The 24,049-nt window shown below is 31.3% G+C and overlaps 2 protein-coding genes across 4 annotated transcripts; one reads left to right on the top strand and one right to left on the bottom strand.

Moving 5' to 3' along the window:
* The first annotated feature begins 19,116 nt into the window (after positions 1–19,116).
* On the top strand, positions 19,117–21,839 carry LOC112288913 (biotin synthase, mitochondrial). The gene is made up of 7 exons (XM_024533649.3): positions 19,117–19,617; positions 19,762–19,941; positions 20,116–20,222; positions 20,386–20,591; positions 20,726–20,865; positions 21,018–21,128; positions 21,243–21,839. The coding sequence occupies exons 1-7, from the start codon at positions 19,267–19,269 to the stop codon at positions 21,435–21,437; spliced, it is 1,290 nt and encodes a 429-aa protein (XP_024389417.1). The 5' UTR covers positions 19,117–19,266; the 3' UTR covers positions 21,438–21,839.
* An 89-nt stretch (positions 21,840–21,928) lies between these two features.
* On the bottom strand, positions 21,929–23,737 carry LOC112288914 (uncharacterized). 3 transcript variants are annotated; one of them, XM_024533650.3, is made up of 4 exons: positions 23,488–23,737; positions 23,148–23,384; positions 22,841–23,038; positions 21,929–22,574 (listed from the first exon to the last, which is right to left on the bottom strand). In XM_024533650.3, the coding sequence occupies exons 1-4, from the start codon at positions 23,599–23,601 to the stop codon at positions 22,041–22,043; spliced, it is 1,083 nt and encodes a 360-aa protein (XP_024389418.1). In that variant the 5' UTR covers positions 23,602–23,737; the 3' UTR covers positions 21,929–22,040. The 3 variants fall into 3 exon arrangements, with proteins under 3 accessions (XP_024389418.1, XP_024389420.1, XP_024389421.1); XM_024533652.3 differs by having other exon boundaries at positions 22,841–23,029; XM_024533653.3 differs by having other exon boundaries at positions 22,841–23,011.
* Between the last annotated feature and the right edge of the window lie 312 nt (positions 23,738–24,049).

Raw genomic sequence — 24,049 nt, 5'->3', positions numbered from 1 at the left:
TTCTTCTTCGTAGAGTTTTGGGAAGACTAAGGCAATCGCTGCTGAAGTCAGTGTTGTAATGGTGAATTGGGATTTTTAAATAAAGTGGGTTTGAATACTCTTGACTGTTTTGTAAAATCGAGTTACGTCTGTGATTGAAGGATTAAAGGGGTGTCTATAGGATTGAGTATGCGGAGTGAATGAAATTTATTGGGTTAATCTAACAGGACAGTGAGTGGATACAAGATCGTAAGTACAAAGGGGTATTGAAGATTAACAGTTTGGGTTGTTCGGGTTCTCTGTAACGTCTAGAGACCTATCGGCTGGGGCAAAAAAAAGACTTCGACAAGCAGTCGAAGAGCATCCATATAGATTTACGGTACATTGTTGCAGTCGTTTATATTCCAGTAGTCAAAAACTGATAGACTGCTTGACTATCGGCGAATCTCCATACTACCTTCTACAGCCAGACGCCCGGCGCGTTCTCGAGCAGGAAAGCACGTAATACGACAACGTTCTTATTTTGCACCAAAAGAAGGAGATGCAGCTTTTGAGCAACAAAGAACGGTCCTCTTGAAACCGGAGCAATTTCATCTCCGAGCAATGAAATCAACATTGACTGTTGATTTAACTTTTGTCAAGCAAATCCAGTCCAGTATGTCCTCAAACCTTCTTGTTCATGATATTGAGAATAATTCTTCTAAGTCTCATGATTCTTCTAAGTTCGAGTTCAAGAATAATCTATTATATTTTGAAGGACGCCTATATGTTCCAGAAGAAGAAGCACGTTTACGTGTTCTTCAAGCACGTCATGATTTTCCAGTAGCAGGATACTTTGGATATAATAAGACTTTGGAACTCATATCAAGAGATTTTTGGTGGCCTCAAATGTGGAAGTCAGTCAAAGACTTTGTACAATCATGTAATATTTGTTCAAGATCAAAAACTCCTCGTCATCGACCTTACGGACTTTTTCAGCCATTACCTATACCAGAACAACCATGGTCTTCTGTTTCTATGGATTTCATCACAAATCTTCCAAGCTCAAGATCTTATGATTCTATATTTGTGATAGTAGATCGTTTCACCAAGATGGCACATTTTGTGCTATGTACAAAATCTATCACAAGTGAAGAAACAGCTAAGCTTTTCATTGATAACATCTATCGCTATCATGGATTACCTAAAGATATCATATCGGATAGGAGAACTCAATTTGTGTCGAGATTCTGGAGGACCCTTTTCAAGATTTTAAAAGTGGACATAAAGCTATCTTTGGCTTTCCATCCTCAAACTGATGGACAAACAGAGTGCGTAAACCAAGTCTTGGAGCAGTATTTAAGGTGTACCATCAACTACCAACAAGATGATTGGACAACCCTTCTGTTATTGGCAGAGTTTGCTTATAATAATACGGTACATTCCTCCACGCAACAAACACCTTTCTTTGCCAATTATGGCTATCATCCACGACTTGATGCTTTTGATCTTTCAAAAGTTGATAATCCTGTAGCAGAAGATATGGCAAATCGGTTGTCAGAGTTACATGCAATAATTAAGGCACAATTGAAGGAAGCTCAAGAACGACAAAAGATAAACGCTGATGTATATCGTAAGGAGCAACCACAACTCAACGTGGGTGATAAGGTATGGCTACTTCGTCGTAATATCAAGACCATTCATCCTTGCGACAAGTTGGACTATCGAAGGCTGGGACCATTTTCTATTTCTTCACAAATCAATCCAGTTGCATATCGTTTACATCTACCGAAGACAATGAAAATCCATCTAGTATTCCACGTGTCTCTTCTTGAACCATACAAGACAGTGGACATACTAAGAAGACAACAAGCTCCACCTCCTCCTATAGAAGTGGACAATAATGAAGAGTTTGAAGTAGAAGAAGTCTTAGATTCAAGGCGGCGTCGAAATAAAATAGAATATCTTGTCCATTGGCAGGGATATGATATTAGTGAACGCACATGGGAACCTATGAAGAATCTTGCAAATGCAGCAAAGGCGGTGGAGGCTTTTCATCGACGACATCCATCAAAATCAAGATAAAAACCTTCTTTATAAAAGAAACAACATCTAGGCAAGATAACATTCTACTTTCAATTCTTATTCGTAGCTTCATTGTAGTAGTGGCGCTCAGGAGATGGAGAACCAACAACCAATGGATTTAATTCAAGAGCCTTCATTTGCTGACCTACCGGATGAGACATTACGATTGTCCCAACCTTCAAGACGACGCAATCGAGATGAAGATCTTCAAGAACGACATGTTCTTCCTTGAATAGATGGTGAGATACAACATGTTTGGTATCACGATTTGGGAAGGGACTTCCGATGTTTGGTAATTTTGCTAGAGGTAGGAACAACTCCTGATGGTGTTCCAAATATTCTATTCGAAGGAAGTTACGAAGGCCTCAACAATGATCAAATAACTGGGTGGTCTTCCCGCCCTGGTATGGGACACTACCAATGGTTGAGAGGCCCTATCAATCATCTTCGAAGAGAACAGAGATCAGAGTATATGGCGAATACAATTTGTCGCATCATAGATTTCCTCAACATATGATGACTGCTCCTCGTAGAACTCGTCCCTAGAAGGGGGGTAATGTCACGGCCTTAATCATGTAAGCTAATAATTACATATAGAAATAGGTAGAAGTAAATAAAAGTAGGTAAAAGTAAGTTAATTCTATAATATTTAATATGGAAGCTTCCTAGAAACTTCCTAGATACTGCTTTGACTTCATAGGTGTCTTTAATTGACTTTTTGGATTAGAAACGTGGTCAACAAGTTGGCCATGTACCACACATGTTGTTAGCTTAAAGATCAAGCTAACTATGTGGCCCACACGTAGAAAAACTTGCCTTGTAAGTCAAGGCATGTGCCCTACAAAGTCAACACATATTGGAGGTCCTATAGAATGTCGCCACGTAGCTCTTAGTTAGATAGTATATATAGAGACAAGAGTGAAGGCTTCTTCACTCTTGTCAACTCCTTTCTTGCTTCTAGTCTATTTCAAGGGTCTCTAGTTTTCTTGTCTTTTGGCAATAGCCATTCCAGTTTCTCTTTCAATATATATACTTATATATTTTGTTACCTCTCTTTGAGTGAATGCTCACTTGTTTGAATTATTTTTTCATTGAGTTCTTGTCCGTGACACATCCTCTAGTATATTTCAAATAATCCAAACCTTATTTGATTTATATTATGTTTTCTGTGCTTTAATCCATATTCTCTTTGATATTTTAAGCTATTAGCATAGACTAATATTCAATCACTTTTTTTAATTTCTTTAGATCTCAATCAATGTTTCTTATCAAATCGAGCCTTGTTTTGAAACTATACATTTTTTTAATCTTTCTAATGCTATTTGCACATCTTCTAGTCTTTGTTCTAATTGTTGAATTCTTATAGCTAAAATTTTCTCCCTTATCAATTTATCTTTCTATGATAGCACACTCTAAGTAGGTATTTTCTCTTTAATTGGCATAATAGGCTTTTGACCTATCATGAGCTCAATAGGCATATATCCCTTTATTGAACTCTGAGTTATTTTGTCATCTACAATGCAAATGGAAAAAATCGTGGCCATTTTCTAAACTTCCTATTATAAGTTTTAATTAATGCTTTTATAATTGATGGATGACAACATTTTCTTTTAGTATTTCTTTCAAGATTATAAGCAATAGTATATGATAATTTAATTCCACATCTTTCAAAGAATTCATTAGCTTCTTATGCATTTAATTTTTTACAATTTGTAGTGATTTTTCCTACACATCCATAGCAACAAATAATATCTTTAAGCAAAAATCTACAAATTCCATTTATAAACTTTGTTCTTAATGTTCTACCTTCTACTTGATTTAATAAATCTTCATGAGCTAAGACCAAATATATCATTTTTCATAATCTTATTGGCAAAATAGCCAAATCAACAATCCATTTAAAATAAATAGCTAAAGGATATTTAGGATGGAAACCATCTTGGTGTCATATATTAGAATACATTTGACAAGTATTATATAATTTTATAAATAAAAGTACATCTTGATACATATTTTTTTATCATAATTGCTCTTTAAGTTTAACAAAAATAGCCCAAATTTTCCTATGCCCTATCTATAAACTATCATAAAATCCTTTTAATAATTTTTGTTGCTCTTCTTTGTTGCCTATCACTCATTGAGGCATTCCAATCCCTTTTTTTGGTCTCTTCTATAAAAATCCTTCTTGAAGCAAAAATCCATATATCTTTTTTCTTATTTTTTTAAATTTTTTTATAGATATTTTTTTATTTTAGTCAAGATATTCAAATAATGATCATTATCTAATAACTCTCCTTCATAAAGCTCTTCAAAAAATAACTTGTCTTTCTTATTAAGATTTCATACTAAATAGAATTTTGATCCAACATCATCAATGTCTTCAACCATCTCGTCTTTTCTTTCATATCTTGCTCAAGATAACATATCTACCACCAAATTATTTTTTTTAATAACATGCCTAAATTTTGGGTTTAATGATTTGATACAAGAAATTCATCTTAACATTGCAATATCTGATATTGAATAATTAATAATCATTCTAAGCAATGGCAAGCAATTTTTTTCAATTACTATTGATGCTTCAATCAAATAATCCTTTTCAATTTTTGTAGCTATAATAATTCTCCATAGTTCTCTTTTGACATGAGAATATGCATATTGACAAGTACTTAAAACTTTAACTCCAAATCAAACTGCAAATTTATTCCTACTTGAATCATCTTGATCTATAGTTCAGCAAACAACAATAGGATTAGTATCTACAATAAATATTACTTGCCTATTACATTCATAATTAATTTTTCTTAAAATTAGATGTATCAATAATAATATCTTTAGTATTTGCATTGATTTGGTATACTTTCTTTCTCATTTAAATCAATAATCTTTATATAATAATTTATACAATAGATCTAATATATGAACATAATAAAGAATCTATATATAATAGAATATCCAAGCTTATAAAAACCTATGTACTTCTCTTACTAAATCACATATATCCTTTATCCTTCCAATCACATCAATTTTGCTTGGATCTAGTTTTTTCTCATAAAATCTATACAAATACTAAATAATAATAATTTTTTATATTCCAAATATAGATTTTTCTTCAAAAAGTGTAAGTTGAACTTCTTGAAGTTGAATTAAAATCTTTTCATAATCTTATATATAATCAACAACATACTTGCAACATCTCTTCTCATCTAAAGTCTCATCTATTTTTCTTTCTTTACATCTTTTGATAGGAACATCATCTAAAAAAGACATGACATAATTTTTTCAAGAATAAAGTCTCTCAATTTTTTATTCATCCTATTCATCATATGTGTAACTAAATTAGTGACAGTGTGTAGAAGAGTATATATTTTAAGTAGTATAAGTGGCATTCTCATTGTTGTTAAATCTCTACTTCTATAAGTAAGTTGAAATTGATTATAGCCCAAATATAAATCACCCATTGAATAAATTACCCTTCTTGCAAAGGTTTCTACAAATTCATCTATTAAATGTCTTATACCTATATTTCTAAAAGATACTATATTTATTGACTACATATCTTTGATAAAATATAATGATCTATTTTTCTTAGGTATTATAAATCAATGGCTAGAATATAGAGCAAAAGAAGGTTTCAAAAACTTCATTTGCATCTTTTCCTTCAATAACTCTACCAATGTAGATAAATGTGTCTTTGGCATGGAAATTAGCCTTAAGTTTTAAGGCAAATGTGGTACTCTGAAGATAATCATAAAGTAACAATATTAGAATCAATACAACTTATTTTATGAGGTCTAAAGGCAAATGATTTATCTCGTTTTACAAGCATCTCTTTAAAACTTTCAATTTTTGTTGGTAATAAAGAACCATCACATCCAATCTTTAATTCTTCAAAAGTTTCTTTTGTAAATTAATATCTAATATTCTTTAGATTTATTAAACTTCCTTTCTTTGATGCTTTTCTTATTAATTCTATAGAATCTTTTGGCAAAGGACTTGTAACAAGTTTTACCTTCTTATTTATTATTTTATATTTTATCTTAATAATTACTTTTGGTGCTTCAAAAGATTGAAGTATAGTATAATCCTTTCTTGAACGAATTTTTACTATCTAATCATAATCTCTTAATCCAATATATATAATTAACCTAAAGAATCTTCTAATCTATTTTTTTCATAAACACCTAAAATCCTCTCATCATCTTTTAATGTCTCTAACCTACATAATTTCTTTTTAATATTATATATTATTTTTTCTTTTTTTCTTTTTAAATTCTCAACTTTCTTATTCATAATACTTTCATTTTTTAAAATATTAATAAAACTTATATCAAAGGTACATATATCTTGCAAAAGTATCTCCTCTTTTGTATCTTTATAATCTCACTTTACAAAAGGTACTTCTCAAAAATCTTTAAATCCTTCAACAATTCTTGACAATGGCTTCTCCCTCAATCTATTTTGATTTTTTTTATGATTAGAAGGTATGATTAGAAATTGTATTGTTTTCTTTTCATCTTCTCTATGTATTTGTGCATAAGCTGAAGCATCATTAAAAACTTTTGTTTTCATCCATATTGCTGTAATATAAGGTTGTCAAAAATCATTGGATACTATATTGTATCTTAAACAAAGAAATATTGTTATGCTATAATATTTCCTATCTAGATTTTAATATGTAGACAAGTTCTATATAATTCACCTCATGTATTATTAGCTGCTTGTATTGCCCATCCATGCTCTATATCAATTGGCTATTTCTTCTTCTTATAAAGATCCTTAAATATAAGATTTATGTCAAAACTGTAGTCAATTAAAGCAACAACCGCTTCTTCTATATCTTCTACTTTAACTAATACCTTTGTAGTTGCTTTTGCTCAATACTTTTGAGTAGAATGGCTCGAAGCTTCTATTTCTTTATCACTATAATCTTCAAAACATACTCATTGATTATAACCATTTCTTTCATTTATTGATTGTTTATAATCATTATCAATTTCTTCTTCATCCTTGTATATTTTTGCATCAATAATATGATTTATTTTAGCTTCATCCATTAATTGTCTCTTTTTTTAATATTATCAATAATAAAATTATAAAATTCTTTTTTTACAATTTCTAAAATTTCTTTTAATGTAATTCCACTTTAGCAATTAATACATGTTCTTCTAACTCCCCCTTCAAATCTATTACTGCTTCAATATCATAGAGTAATTTATAAGCTATTAATTTATCTTTATCTTTTGTCTCTTTTATTTTTCTTTCTCAATATAGCTAAAATATCCTCTATAGATAATTCTTGTGAAGCCGCCTTACAATCTTTGTTTCTTCAAGTCTGCCTCTTAGAAGGATTTCCTTCTCTTATATCATCAAAAAGAATTCTATTCTTTTCCTCCATCAAGGCTTTATTTTGGCTCTTGGCAATATATACATGAATTGAAAGAGCTTCTACATGATCTTTTCAACTTGTTTTTTACTATATTATAGCTAAAATTCTCAATAATGCTTCTAAAGGCGTCTTTCTTTTTTGCATTGTAGAAATATCCAAAGTCCAAAATCTACTTGTCTCTACACTTTTATCAAAGTCATCATCTATTCTAGTACCATAACTTACACTTTCTCATATTGCTACTCCATGTGCTACTAAATAGTCTTAAATAAATGCTCTCATACATCTCTTTCCAAAATTGATTTAAAAGATATTTCTTATATCTTTTAATGAGATTTCTCCATATTTTTAAAAAGTTATACCTTATTGTACTATATTATAAAATTTATTGCAATCTTTTCTAATATAAAAAATATTGTCACTTCAAATGCATCTTTGTACATATACTTGTTTACAAATAGCTTTTAAATTGGTTGTAGAAGTCTTTTCTTGAAGTCTTGCCAATTTGATTTGAAGTTCTCCCATACCACATATTTCTTCAACTTCCATATCTTCTTTTTTGAATGTAGATGTTGGAGATTAAATAAAAAGTATTGTTGGTTGTATTATATACACTTAAATTTTAGGTACTTATATTATTTTTGGAATATTAATCTTATCCTTCCTCTTCTCTCTTTTTGCAAACAAACTCATGGCAACTTTAACATTTTTCCACTTGATTGTCAATCCTTTATTTATTTTTTATTTTTTTTTGTCTTCAAGTAGAAACTTCAATTTTTCTTCTAATTCTACAATGGCAGCTTGAAGAAATAATTCAATCTTATTTGGCTCTAATGTTAACTTCTCTACTTTAGATAATTGATAATATTATCTTTCAAATTCCCTCAATTATGCTGCTATTTATAAATTCTTATTAGGATGTTCAATCTATTTCAAAAATAATTTCTTAGTAATACAATTAGTCTCTTAATTTTTCCAATAATATCCCTCAATGCTTTGGTAGCCTTTTGTAAAGTTGTATTAGCAATTTTTTGGCCCATGAACATTTGTATGGCTCTTAAAATTTCATCAATAAGATTCTGATTACATCCATCATTTGAGCCTCCTTGCTTTGTATCCTCCATCTTGACTTGTCAAGAAATTTAGTGCCTTAAGGCTCTCTTAGTAGAAGGACAAATATGTTGTTGTAGAGAGAATTTACTTTAAGAAAGCGCTAGGCTTTTGGCTATCACTAAATATTCAACCAAGCTTGTAGATAAAGAAAATACCAAGTCTATATATATAATTTTTTCTATAAGGGCAATTACATCAATACATGAGCCTTAAGTACCAAAGTTCACAAAAAATATGATAAAAATATTATAAAAAATTTATATATCTTTAAGATAAATTCTTTTTAAACTTCAATAATTCATATTTCATGATTAGACCATCCAAAAAAATCCAAATTTTACAGGCATTGATGTACTTTTAACAAATACCACAAAAAATTTCAATTATAAATTGTTATAGATTTTGAGATATTGCCAAAATTCTAATAGTACCATCGAATCCTTACATAAGTATATCCATATGTAAATTTCTTCATATCTCACAAACTAAGTATTTGAATATCATAAAAAATTGATATATAGCTTTTTAACTCAATGATAAGTACTTTAAAAAAAATTAGCTTAAAATTCATCCGAAAACTCAAGTTATGGCTCCAACCATTACTATCAACAAAATGACTCACTTACTGCCTTTGAATTACATATGCTATTTTCAATCTTCTATAATTTCTTCATTAAAATTCCAAATGTAAAACTTTCTTCACAAAAGATATAGATCTTGAAATTGCCCTTGTGGCCGCACCTCCCAATCTCTAAAATATATCATAACACTCTTCATATCCTCAAAAAAGCAACAATATATCTCAAAAAGATACCTTAACTTCAAGTGGCTATAATTTTATCACCCTAATTCCAAATTCTCTAAAATTTGTACAAAAATTATAGTTCAAATCCTAAACTTTATAATCCTTATTTTTTATTCTCAAATGCTCCTTCTTAAGTTTCTAAAATCTTTTTTATGATCACAAATAGCCTATTAAATGTCCGTTGGACATGGCTTTTGACCAATAGGGATAAAGATCATCTTTTGCCTTCATCTGACCATGCTTTGATTTCATCCCTCTCTATAAGCCTCTTAGTAGTTTAGATTTTCATCTTTAGGCTTCCACCTTCTTTTAAAGCTTTATACTAAATATCTAAATCTTATATGATTTAAAAATTACAATAAAAATAGATAAAATTCAAAATAAATTTTCTTATATCCACTTTTTATAAATTAATTTATTAATCATTCTAACATATATCAAGACTTATGAATATATAATATGTTTTAACTAATTTTTACATATTATGAGCATTTATAATACAACAACATTATATCTTGCCATCTATTCAAGAAAGAACATGTCATTTTTAAAAATCTTCATCCCTATTACATTGTCTTGAAGGCTATAATAATCATAATGTCTTGCCTGATAAGTCAAAAAATGATGGTTCTTGAGTTAAATTCATTGGCTATTGGTTCTCTATCTCTTTAATACTACAATATATACAAAAACTATAAATAAAGATAAAAGATAGAATATTATCTTTTCTTGATCTTGTTTCTTTTATAGCAAAGATTTACTATTCGTTGTCTAGGTTTTGATGGATATTGTTGATAAAAAGTCTCTACCTTCTTTCCTACATTTGTAAGATTTTTTGTTGACTCCTATGTGCATTCACTAGTATTATATCTAGGCCAATGAATATGATATTTTAACCTATTTTGGTGCCACTTTGAGTCCAAGACTTCTTTCATCTCAAATTCTTTATTATTATCTACTTCTATAGGAGGATATAGTACTTGTTTTTTTCTTAGTATATTTATTATCTTATATGGTTCAAAAATAAATACATAGAATATGGAATAGATCTTTATTGACTCTATAGATGTAATTAATAAGTCACTCAATTGATTTGTTTACAAATAAAAAAAGGTCCAAGCTTATGATAATCTAATTTGTTATAAAGGCAAGTAATCTTGATATTACAATGAAGTAATTATATCTTATCATCCACATTGAATTGTGATTATTTCTTATAATAGGCATGTGCATGTATTCTTTGTTGTTCTTGAATTTCTTTAAATTACACTTTCATTATTACATGTAGCTCTGATAATTGATTTGTCAAATCTTTTGTAATAAGTTTATCAATTTTTTAAAAGTTAAAAATATCAAGTTATAGATAATAATCATAATTAGTAAAGAAAGGTATTTGGTGAGTAAAAAAATATATCATATTATCATAGGCAAACTCTGCCAATGGCAAAAGAGTTTTCCAATCATCTCATTGGTAGTTGATGGTACACCTCAAATATTCTTCCAAAATTTGATTAATACACTCTATTTATCCATCAATTTGAGGATAAAAGATCAAAGATAATTTTATATCTATATTTAGAATCTTAAAAAGGATTTTCTAAAATCTTGATATAAATTTAATCCTCTTATCTAATATAATATCTTTGGATAATCCATGATAGCAATAGATGTTTTTTAAAAAAAAACTTAGTTATTTTTTTATATGTGATAGATTTTTTATATACTACAAAATATATCAACTTCATAAAATAATTTACTATTACAAATATAAAATCATAAAAATCTAAGACTAAAAGATCTTTGATAAAATCCATAGAAATAGAAGACCATGATTATTCAAATTTGAACAATGGTTGGAGAAGTTTGTAGAATCAATGTTGAGGAGTTTTTGACCTTCAAAAAATATCACATGATTAAACAAAGACTTTTATTGCCTTCTACATTTGCAACCACTAAAAATTTTTGGATATAAGTTCTAAAGTCTTATTGTATCTAAAATGTCTCACCATTGAAAAATCATGATGTCTTTGAAGAACATGTAAATATGTTTTTTTTTAGAATATATTTATGTCCTTCAAAATAAAATAGATCATTTTATTAACTTAAACTTGAAAGCATCATGAGACTTAAAAAAAAGTTTCTTGATATCATAAATAAGAAGATCAAAGTACATACTTGATTGAATTTTTTTTGACAAAGATTGAATCAATAATCAATATTGATTTTATTGCTTGAAGTTGAAAGTACTTCAGCTTCAAGAAAATAATTCTTTATTAATCAAAAGATACATCTTATTCTTTTGGTATAAGATAAAAATGTGTAAAAAGAACATCTAACAAATCTTGTTGTTTTTTGGATCAATAAATAATCTTGAAATCAATTCTTGACAAAGACATGCTCCAATAGGCTTGGCAAAAATTCAAAATATATACTGACATAAAATATTTAAGATTCTTATGGTCCATATAAACAGTGATTAGATTAGAAGCACCTTCTAAATAATAGTGCCATTCTTGAAACAAATCCATACCTCCAAGAAGTTCTTTGTCATGAATCTTGTAGTTGATCTTAGTTACTAAAATATTTCTTAAATGAAAAGCTATTAAGTGAAGTTTATTATTATTTTCTATTTGTGACAATGTGACATTCAAAGCAAATTTTGATGCATCAATTTCTATAAAAAAAATAGCTTAGAAAAGTTAATGCAATATAAGATTGGTGCAAAAATAAAGGCTATCTTTAAAGCTTCAAATATTACTTCTACTTCTTGATTCAATTGAAGTTTGACTTTATAATTCAAACGTGTAAGTGGAGCTATAACTTCAAAGAAGTCTTTGATGAAGATCTGATAGAAGTTGACAAATCTCAAAAAGCATTAAACTTCTCTTACCATTTTTGAAATCTTTCAATTGATAATAGTTTGAACTTTCTTAGGATCTATTATGAGTCCATCATTTGAAATAATGCATCTCAAGAAGTCAACTTCAATAGTATAAAATACACACTTTTCTATCTTCCCATAGAGTCTCATATCTCTTAATTTTTGTAATACATGACATATATAAAGTTCATGTTCTTTTATTTTTTTAGAATAAATTAAAATGTTGTCTAAGTAATAGACAAAAAAGTAATCTAAAAACTCTCAAAAGACATTATTCCTTAGATGTTGAAAAAGTGTTAGTGTATTTGTAAGTCCATAAAGTATGATATTGTATTTAAAATGTCCATACTTAGTTCAAAATATAATCTTTCATTCATTTCTTTTTTTTATACATACCAAATTTTAGGCTCCTCATAGATCTATTTTTATATAGATCTTAACTTGATTCAACTAATCAAGTAGTCTAAATATCAAAAATAGTAGATATTTGTTCTTGATGGTGATTTTATTGAGTCCTCAATAATTGACATACATCCACAATGATCTATCTTTTTTTCTTCACAAATAAAATTAGAGCTCCTATTAAAAATTTGGAATAGCATATGAAGTTCTTAGCTAGATTTTTTTCAATATATTCCTTAGATTTAGCTAATTTATTTTGTGATAAATTATACATTGGTCCAAACAATATTTGAGCTCATTCATGAAGGTCAAATGAGTAGTCATAAGAAAAATATTCCAAAAGAGTATCTACATTCATCTTTTCAAATATATCTTAAAAATCTTGCTATTGGCTTAGAATACACTTGAAGTCTTTCAACCATTAAAAATAAGTCCAACATGAATGATATAAGGTAATCCTTCTTTTGAAGCATGAAAAAAAGTTCTTATACATACAAATATAGGTTTAGTTGCACTAGACTTATGATTTTCTACTTCATTAATTACATTCTTAATTATACTTTTAAAAAAATTAAAACTATAAAAAATCCAATCTATTTTAGAATTATATTTTTTTAGCTATGATAAATCTAAAATGAATAGATTAAAAGGTGATCTAATGATATTAAATATTACAAAGCTACTATGACTATTAGTTGTTATTTCTATAGGAAGAATTTTATGAATAACATTTTTTGAAAATAATGGACAACTATCTATGTCTTCTATGTGAATAGGTTTAGTTTTCCTTACTAAAGATATTTTATGCCTTTTAGCAAATTCTTCATCTAAGAAAGACATTGAGGCTCTTGAATCTAATAAGGTAGAGGCTTTGTAATATTTAGGTCCTAAAATAACATTTATTGTACAACAAAGAGAGGATTTTGGTGAGAGAATAGGACCTTTATTAGGTATTGTATAAGGTTTTAGCTGCACAATCCCTATTATAGTTGAACAAACTTATTTTTTAATATACTATCTTCTTTAATGATTGTACTTTTCATCTTGTGATTACACTATTTTTTTAGATAATATTGAATAGTGTACTTAGATTTTTTACAATACAAGCTTAATCCTTCTTAACAACAATGAATCTTCTTTTACTTAGTAAGAGGTTTGAAATGAAATGCATCAATTTGCATATCTTTTATTTTTGAATGTATGTGTTGAAGAGATATTGGTGTTGCCATTAAATCATAGTAATATTGAGGTGCACTAGTACAATTCTAAGATCAAAATGTAAAAAGTCAATTGTTCCACTTCATAATAAAGTCAATTTCTTGACTTAATATTTAAGGATCAAGTAGATTGAGCATCATTTTTTTACATCATATTATAATTTATATAAAAATTAGCTAATAAATACAATATCATCCCACTTGATATTATTTGTAAGTTATCAAAATTATGAAGCATATAATATTAGTAATCAAATTCCTTATTGCAAAATATAGATCTTGTTAATTGCAATACAAATAATATCATGTTCTCCATACATGTATCAAAATTTTGTCAAAAAAGCCTCCATATTATCCAATGTTAGATCTTGTCATTCAAAAAAAGATGAAGACTATGATAATGGTGAATCTAAAAGAAGTGTATCAATAAATCTAACTTGTAATCCTAGAATTAGATAGCTTTAGAGTTGATTGATAAATCTTTAAAATTTATATTTTGTGCCATCAAACTTCTCAAGCAATACAAACATTGATTTTTTAATAGTGGAAGGGTACTCTATTATTGGAGAAGGGATATGATTTGATTCAGATGTTGAAGCAACTCCAATCATCTTCATATCTTTGCTCTCTATCATTCTTGTTGCTTTTTATGGTGATAAATTGAATTAATGTATCGCAAGCATTAACTCTCTTTAGTGCTTTTGCATTTGTACTATTGCACTCTTCATTCTCAAAAGCTCTACCATTATAACACTTAAAGAAGAAAAGATATCTAAAATTGCTCAAGACAAATAGAAGAGAGGATTTGAGAACAAAGAAAATATTACAGATAATTTTACTTTAGAAGAGGATAATCTGCAACTTCTAATAAACTTATGTTTTATAAAAAAAATGAATAATCCACTCTTAATAAAATAAAGACAAAGCTCCAATATTTTAAATATATTCTTGTTGATTTATTAAGGACAAGAACCTAATGAAAGCAAATAATCAAATGAGATTTTTTTTGAAGAAATATGACAAAACAAAAGTAAAGAAATATATATTTTAAAAAGAAACTAAAATGGCTATTATGAAAAGATAAGAAAACTTAAGATTCTTGAATCTAGACTAAAAAAAAAAAAAAAAAATGACAAGAATGAAGAAGGCTTCACTCTTACTTCTATATATACTATCTATTTAGGAGCTATGTGGTGACGTTCTATAGGACCTCTAACATGTATTGACTTTACAAGCCACAAGTCTTAACTTGCAAAGTAAGTTTTTTATGTGTATACCACATGTCTTAATTTGCAAGGCAAGTTTTTTATGTGTGCACCACATGGTTACCTCTTTCTATAAGCTATCTATATAGATAAAATATGGTTAATTTGTTGAAGAAGTTTTTAATTAAAAGTCAACTATAAATATGTGTAAAGTCAAACTTATATCTATGAAGCTTTTAGAAAGATTTAATATAACATATTATGAAATTAATCTACTTTCATTTATTTTTATCTACTTATATCTAATTATATAGGTAATTAGTAGTGTAAGTAAGTGTATTCATGATAGTATGTCTTTGATAGTGAAGTACATGCCAATGTTATGCTTTTTGCTCATCCATTGAATTTATGTAATATAATGAAGTCCATGGATGTTATAAAGTAGAAAAATACTATAAAAGAAGCATAAAAATCACTCATGGATAATGGAACATAAAAATTGACTCAACTTCTAGCAAATCAATCTTTAATTGATTGTAATTGGATATTTAAAACCAAAAAAGATGTAAAAAGAAATATTATAAGATACGAGATTAGATTTCTTGTCAAAGTATACTCACAAGTTGCTGGTATTGATTTCAATGAGATATTTTTTCCTACAGCCAAATTTACTATGATTACAACCATTATAGCAATTGGAATAGTAATGGACTTGAAGATACATCAAATTGATGTAAAGTTGGCTTTCTTGAATAGAAATTTGAAAGAAGATATCTAGATGGATCAATCTTAAGGATTTGTTAAAGAAGGCAAATATCATATTATTTATAAGTTGAAGAAATCTTTGTATGGGCTCAAGCAATCATCAAGGATATGACACCAACATATTAATATATTCTTTTTGAATAAAGAATTTATAAAAAGTGAGGCTGATTATTCCGTGTATGTAATTTAATCAGATAAGTTTATTTTAATTATCATCTTTTATATTGATGATTTGTTCATCTTAACTAATACCTTGAAGATGATGGATTATTTGAAGGCAAAATAAAAAAAAAACTGTGAGATGAATGATTTGAAAGAGCTTTGTTATTATTTAGGAATAGAGTTTGTGAGACATTATACTGAGAAGACCATCACAATGAGTCAAAACAAGTACATTAAAGAGATATTAAAACAATTCAACATAGATAAGTATAAGCTTATTATAACATCTTTGGAGCCAATTTGAAGTTGATGAAACTAATGGATGAGGAATTTGTTGAAGTTGAAAATAAAATTTAAGATATTCTATATAAGGTAATAATATGCTCACTTATTTATGTAATAGTTGGCATAAAGGTGGATCTTGCATATGTAGTGAGTGTTATAAGTCAACACATATCAAAGACTAAATCAATCCATTGAACAACCATCAAAGGAATATGAGACATTTAAAAGATATTTTATATGTCGAATTGTGGCTTAGAGGTGATATCATTATTTTGTATGGTTATTGTGATGCAAATTGGGGTAGAAATGTAAATGATAGAAGGTCAACAAGATGATATGTGTTCTTTGTCAGAGTGGGAGCTATTTCATGGAATTGCAAGAGATAATCAATAATTGTAAAATCAATAATAGAAGTGGAATACTTGATAGTAAATCATGGTGCAATAGAGGCAATATGGCTAAGATAAGTCTTAGAGGATATTGAAATAGTATAAATGGAAGCAACTCCAATAGAATGTGACAAATAAAGATGTCTTATTTTTTTAAAGAATCCAAAGTATCATTCAAAGACCAAGCACATTGATATTTAATATCACTTCATAAGAAAAACATTACAATATGAGTGATTGATATCAAGTATTGTGCAATAGAAGACATGCTTGCTAATTTGTTGAAAATTTTACTATTAAAGGATAGAAATCATATATTAACTAAAGGATTAGGATTAAAAGCATTTGATCAATATCAAAAGAAGAGTATTAAAATAAATAAATAAAAATAAAATAAATTTCATTCTAAAAGCTATTACCTTAGATAAGTTATTAATTGTCAAAAGATTGATTCTAATGATATGAAAATTACATTCCGTCGATGTAGGATAAGATCAAGAGTCAAGAATCAAAATTAAGATGATAAAGTATCAACTAGGAAATAATTGAAGACTAGGTAAGAGTAATTAGTGTTTGGCATAGGATACCTTTGTGGTAAGTTAGATGCCAAAGGATCTTAGGACTATATGTATAAAAGTCAAAAAGTGGAAATTATCTTTTAAGGCAACAATTGCCACCTATAAATAAGAAATGAAAGATATCTTACTTTATACTTTCTTTGTATGCAATCTTGCTAATGCTATATGTTGTATCTTCAAAAGTTTTTTTTTCTTCATTAAGCACTATTATTTTTTATTTATATATAAGAGCCTTATGAATAAAGCCATCATTTGTTTTTTTAACAACAATAAATGCCATTATATCATATATGGACCTTCATTATTGGTTTTAAACCAACAACTATTTTTACATATTTTTTGCACTCAATGATTTGTAAAACATTTATTAGTCTTATTATATATTATATATTGACCCGATCTTCACAATTGTCATTAATTTGTATTCTTGAAATGTTTCACATATAATTTTTACTATGAGCAATATAAAAATTTAGATATTTTTTTCTATGAATTATTTTGACGAACATATATTTTTTTTATAAATAGATTCTTATATTTTGTTATAAATTTCTGATATATAATATATACCAATTTAATATTTTTTAAATAAATTGAATTATTACAAAATAAATATTTGAAGAAAATTAGGTTATTAAACACACACACACACACACACACACACACACACACATATATATATATATATATATATATATATATATTTATCTTAATTTGATAATTATATTTTTAAAATTAAATAAATATTTAAAAATAAAATAGATAGAATTATTATTTTAATATTTTTATTTTTTAAAGTTTTTAATGCATTTTTTATCCTAATATTGAATGGAATTAAAATTTAATATTTTTCAAATTCTAAATTTTTACATTCTATTTTAATATTTATTCATCCAAAAAATTATTATTCTAAGTCTTATAAATTTAAAACCATATTTAAATTATAATTCAAAATTATTTAATTTAAAACATATAAAAAAATTTATATTATTTGTTTAGTAATATATTACTTTTTATATGTTACATATACAAATAAAAATGCTTTAATGAATAAAAAATAAACCTTATAATAATGAAACAATAATATTAATATTATTACTAATTTTAACTTTTTTATAAATTAAATAAATTTAATTATATAATTATCTTTTTTTAATATTTTTCAAAATAATTATAATGTTCACAGTCACTAAAAATGAGTATCACAAATTTTAAAACCACAATAGTGTAAATATTTTTTTGATGTTCAAATCATTGAGCTAGCTTTTGATCATGTAAAGATGTTTAGAAATCAGATATCCAAAAAGCAACATAATTCTTATGCTTGAGAAATTCCTCATAAAACAAACACATGTTTAAAATTACAACTATTTCCTCCAGACTTTTGAAATCAACTATTCAATCGCCCCAGAAAATATAAAAGATATTTTTCCACTCTTTAGAAATAATTTATCAAAATTTCATATAGTTTTAAACATCAAAGGTAAATTTGTATTTATCTTGAAAGTAGTAAATAAAAAATAAGAAAATCATGTATTGATTATAAATTATATCACGAAATTTCAATGCATCGAAAACAAGACACGAAAAACAACCTTGTTGTCGTCAAAGATTTATTGACGTGAAATGACTTCTAAAAAAACATGTTTGTATAGACTGATGAATAAAATATTAATTAAATTGCATCAAACGAAAGTCGTGGAGTGGCCGCGGACGAAGCCATCCATCCATCCATCCACCCATCCATCCGGATGACGAATGAAACTTCCTTCGTGATCATCGTCACTATGACGATTCCGCATGGAAAACGTCGTCGTCTAAGGGAGACTGGGTAGGGCTGCTATCGAGAGAGCATCCGACAGATATTGCATAGATTGGTAGCATCATCCCCGAGATTCCGACTGCCCAAGCATTGTTCGGGCAATTGGGTTTGTTGAGAAATTGAATCTTGATGGAAAGGAGCGCTTGATTTCGTTGTGCAGATTTCGGTGTGCTTTGAGATAACAGTAGTCAGTGAGGGAGCTCCGCAGCCATGGCTCTCGCAGCTCTGCGTCCTGTGACCAATCGCCTTGCCCTTCTCCGTCGACTGGCTTCGCTCTCGTTTTCTTCCCAGCTGATTGCGCCTTTCAATTCGAATCCCACATGGCAGAATTCAGACCACGTTGCTGGAGTTCCCTCGGTGACGCCTCCAGTCTGTGGGGGTTTTTCGCGGCAAGTACGAGAGCCTCACAGCGAGGTGTTGTCTGGTGCTGCATCGATCGAGCAGTCTCCTGCTGCGGCTGCAGGGGAGCATGCGATCCGTAACGAGCCTAGGAATGATTGGACTCGCGAGGAGATCCAGGCCATCTACGAGTCTCCATTGATGGATCTCCTGTTGTATGGGGTATGCTACTTCACTTGTCTTTGGTTTAGTCATTTCGTTGAATTCGGCTTCTGTAGATTCTGTTGTGATTGATCAGTAGTTGTAGGGCTTTTGGTGTTGTGCAATGTGCAATGTCTGGCAGCTGATGTCAAGGGCTTCTGTCAGGCTCAAGTTCACAAGCACACACACACGTGGAGGGAAGTGCAGCAGTGCACATTGCTGTCTATCAAGACGGGTGGGTGCTCGGAGGACTGCTCTTACTGTCCGCAGTCTTCACGTTATAATACGGGTGTCCAGGCTCAGAAGCTGCTCTCCGAGGATGTCGTTCTGGAGGCTGCGAAGAAGGTACGCCTCATTCTCACACTTAGCACAACGAATTGTATGCAAACTCATTTTGCGTGTCGTCGTCCTTCAGTCCAGCAAGCCTTGCGCAGTTGTACCAAGGCATGTCGTCCTTCCAAAAGCACGTGCCCTTGATTTCCTAATACGCTGGCATTGACTCATCGCCCTAAAACTCAGGCCAAGGAAGCAGGGAGCTCAAGATTTTGCATGGGAGCTGCTTGGAGGGATACTGTTGGAAGGAAAACTAACTTCAATCAGATCCTAGAATACGTCAAGGAGATTAGGTAATGCATGTCAACGTTAAACCCACCTTTTTTGTCTCGTGTTAGAGAATGTTGGCCCTCCTAAATACGTCTCTCCTTCACATCTTTGCATTAGAGAGCGTGAGAATCGTGAAGATCAGTCCATCTCAAGCTTTGTTGTGTATGTTCGATTGTCTTTGAGTAGGGCTATGGGCATGGAGGTATGCTGCACATTAGGTATGTTGGAAAAGAAGCAAGCGGAGCAACTCAAGACTGCTGGACTTACTGCTTATAATCATAATCTGGATACGTCCCGAGAATACTACCCGAACATCATTACCACACGATCATATGATGAGCGACTTAAAACACTTGAGTTGGTTCGAGACGCTGGGATCAGCGTGTGCTCAGGTATTATGTCAAGCAGCTTGAGGGTTCACAATTCGAGACAGTCTGACGTATCCGACATCGTATTTTGAAGATTGCCTTTGCACATTATTCTGCTGATAGTTTTGAATGGGCTCCGCGATACTATGTTTGTGCAGGAGGTATCATTGGACTCGGTGAAGCGGAAGAGGACCGCGTGGGGCTGCTACATACTTTAGCCACTTTGCCGGAGCACCCCGAAAGTGTTCCCATAAACGCGCTCCTTGCAGTGAAAGGCACCCCACTCGAGAACCAAAAGGTTGTTTCGACATTCCATCGTACTGGCCCTCTTTTAATCAGAATGGAAATAGTCTTCACATTATTTTTCAGTAACTTCAGAAGTACCATGATACGTTAAACGCACTTTCAGATGGAGGTGAATTTTAACGTGTTGATTTGGTCTGACCATAGCCTGTGGAGGTATGGGAGATGGTGCGGATGATTGCAACAGCTCGCATCGTAATGCCAAAAGCAATGGTACGATTGTCAGCTGGGCGAGTGCGCTTTTCGCAGCCAGAGCAGGTGAAGTCTTAGAGACTCGGAATTATTGGGTGCGCTTGCATTGTATGAATGAAGCGGATATCTATGATGAGATTTATGTTTATTGACCCACTGGCTCTGGTGTTCTCTGTGAAGGCATTGTGCTTCATGGCAGGAGCCAATTCAATTTTCACTGGGGAGAAGTTGTTGACAACTCCAAATAATGATAAAGATGCCGATCAACAGATGTTTCAGACGCTGGGTCTCATCCCCAAGCCTCCCAACTTCCAACTAGGCCATTCCTATTCCAGTGGAGATGAAAGTGTCGAGGAAGCTGCCGTTTCTGCTTAAGATCCGTTCCTATGGTTTCCTTCATGGATTTGAAGCAATGTTGCAAACACTTCTTTTCGCTTGTAAGCATATTTTTCCCCAGATTCCAGCAGGTTCACAGAGGTTAGTCATTTTTGAAGACTTGATTGTGTGAAACTTATTTAGAGTGGTTACATTATGACTACACATGATGGAGGATTAGCTCATTCACACGTTTCTACACCAATTACAGATTCCCCCCTGGTTTGAATCACGTGATCAGTGCATGACCTTCTATTCCTCCTCCATACCAGCGCTTTGGTCCTCAGGGTATCCAATCAGCAAACTGAAACATAAGTTCGAGGCTGTCTGTTGATTGCCAGCATTGGTCTCTCTACTGGTATTCCTTCTTTATATCAGCATCTTTGGGTGGCTGTTTAGTTATTTGTAGTAGTTCTGACTTGCATTCTGCTCGATGAATGACACCTAAGTGTCTTTTTTTTTTTTTTTTTTCTCTGTTTCACCTAACACACATCCTTCTGAGGGTTGCATATGATCGTGACACGTTTCCTCGCTCTCGAGTCCAACTGGCTATTCATATATAGGTATTTTCTGGAGTTTTATGTTACTGTCAATGCTGACCTCCTAAATTTCGACCTCTAGGTCAGCCTCAATACCAGCAATGTCGTTTATGATTCTGTCAACTATGTTGTCAACATAAGCACTGGACTCTTCATAAAACCCAGCCATGCTGACGCTGGTACTTTGATCGACCTCCATTGTTGAGCGAGGCACTTCATCCTGTTTTCGGTGAATTCCCTTGGCTTTGATGTTAAATTCTCTTGGTTTTGATGGTATCACCTCAAATGCCAGCTTTCGGTCTCCTGCTGCAAGTATTGCCTTAACCTCCACCTCAGTTGGGTCCTCACTCATCTCGGATGTAAAAGGAGTAAATGGTGATTCTTCCTGGCAGATTTTAGTTTGGGGTAGAGCTCTAATAGTAGGCTTCTCCGTCTCCTCGTCTGTGACTGGCACTTGAACCTTAATTTGCCCAGCAGCACCGGTGTGTCTAGTAGGTTCTTGGAGCATCTTTGTTGCAGGTACTTTTTCAGACAGAACCTGGTCAGGAGTCTCGCCTAAAATGAAGCTTCTCTCAATAGCCTCCATCGCATTAGCTGGCTGCACATACACAACAAAATTCTGAAGAGTCTGAGCGCCCATTGCGTTGTTCACCACAGCTTCTGCATCAGCGAGAGATCTCTCTAACTCAGTCAATAAAGTGGGGGTTTTGTCTTGTACAGCTTCCGCAGCTACATTTGCTGAATATGATGTCTTGGCCCCAGACTAGTCTGCAGCTACTGGGACAAGGTTGGGTGATCAACTTCGCTGGTGAGGTTAGTGGCCAGGATTGGAGAATCTTTCTACTGTGCGTAAGCGCGCATTACCTTGGCATCCTTAGCGAATTCTGTAGTTCCTTCTGCTGGGTGTAACCGTTCAGCCTCAACACCTGCAGGTTCGTCTTGCAAAGCAGATGGTTCTTCCATAGTGGTCTCTACTGGCCGCATCGCATCGCCTACGTCAAGTACCATCTTTACCATCTCATCGTCTGTCTGTGCCTGCACTGGCAGCGCCATCTGTACAGTCTGCATCATTTCAAAATGCATTCCTGTGTAGCAGTGAAATAAACTGCAACTGGATACGAAATCTTTATTAAGGTGGATCAAGTATCAGGGATTATAAACAGCGCGAGACCTGGGGTATGGGTTTCTTGGAAACGGCCAGTTCTGGAGATGACAGAACCCATGGCCTAGCCTCGGCAGTTGCGATGGCTTCATTGGGAGGCAATGGTTCGTGTTGCCCCTGCTCCGTTTCATTTCTGGCATTGCCTGCAGGTTCCCTCTCAGCCCGCATCGGTTCTTCCGTTTCCATGAATTGTGCTTCATGACGACCTTCCTCTTGGAACTCCCAAGCTGTAGCTGCAATGTTTTCCTGAAACGTTTTGCACCAGTTTGTTATTGGATTCATTCAAAGCATCGGTTGTCTTCCCAAATCACGCAATCACATACTAAAACATGTCGCATACTACTAATACCTGTGGTATTGAATCACCCAAATCCAGCACCCAGATTTTCTTCGGAGGGGCAATTTGTGGATCGAAGTTCGGAGGAAACGCTTTGAGGAATTCTTCATTACTATTGAAGTCCATGTGTGCCGCACAAGTTGAGATTGCCGCAGCAATTGCTACCAAGTTTCAAGTGGAAAATGGGAAATCTTTGATTAGGATTAGGGTTTTGAACTTACTGCAGCCTTGGAAGATTGTAAGGGACTCGGTTGAGAATGCAAACCATTTACACAAGTAGCTCCACTTGCACTTATCCATTCATTCATTCACTTAGAAAAGACGCCATTTTTAGTTATTTTTGCTGAGGTGGCATGATAGTTTTGGATTGGTGGAGTACAGAGGTTCCAATTACTGTTTCCAAAATTTCTTTGTCGACGTTTCATGTGTCAAAATTGATTGCCTTTATTTTTTTGTATTGTACATTAATTTGAATTTGTGATTCATCAAGTTTTGTGGATTGTCACATGAATGGCTTAATGTGGTTATTTTATGAAAATGTATAATGTCAGCAGAATTATGTTGAACACAAACT

This window comes from Physcomitrium patens, chromosome 11 (genome assembly GCF_059467195.1).
Source record: "Physcomitrium patens ecotype Gransden chromosome 11, ASM5946719v1, whole genome shotgun sequence".
Classification (NCBI taxonomy): domain Eukaryota; kingdom Viridiplantae; phylum Streptophyta; class Bryopsida; order Funariales; family Funariaceae; genus Physcomitrium; species Physcomitrium patens.
Note: the sequence above shows the minus strand (reverse complement) of the source record. Positions and strands in the feature narration are given on the sequence as shown.

Bases quoted from the DNA above. Each gene is read 5' to 3' on its own strand.
- LOC112288914 (XM_024533650.3), bottom strand. From the start codon at position 23,601: ATGGACTTCAATAGTAATGAAGAATTCCTCAAAGCGTTTCCTCCGAAC. The intron at 23,385-23,487 runs GTATTAGTAGTA...AAAACGTTTCAG, and splicing joins TGGGTGATTCAATACCACAG to GAAAACATTGCAGCTACAGC. The intron at 23,039-23,147 runs GTCTCGCGCTGT...GAAATGATGCAG, and splicing joins CCAAGAAACCCATACCCCAG to ACTGTACAGATGGCGCTGCC.
- LOC112288913 (XM_024533649.3), top strand. From the start codon at position 19,267: ATGGCTCTCGCAGCTCTGCGTCCTGTGACCAATCGCCTTGCCCTTCTC. The intron at 20,592-20,725 runs GTATTATGTCAA...ATGTTTGTGCAG, and splicing joins TGGGATCAGCGTGTGCTCAG to GAGGTATCATTGGACTCGGT. The intron at 20,866-21,017 runs GTTGTTTCGACA...GTCTGACCATAG, and splicing joins CCCCACTCGAGAACCAAAAG to CCTGTGGAGGTATGGGAGAT.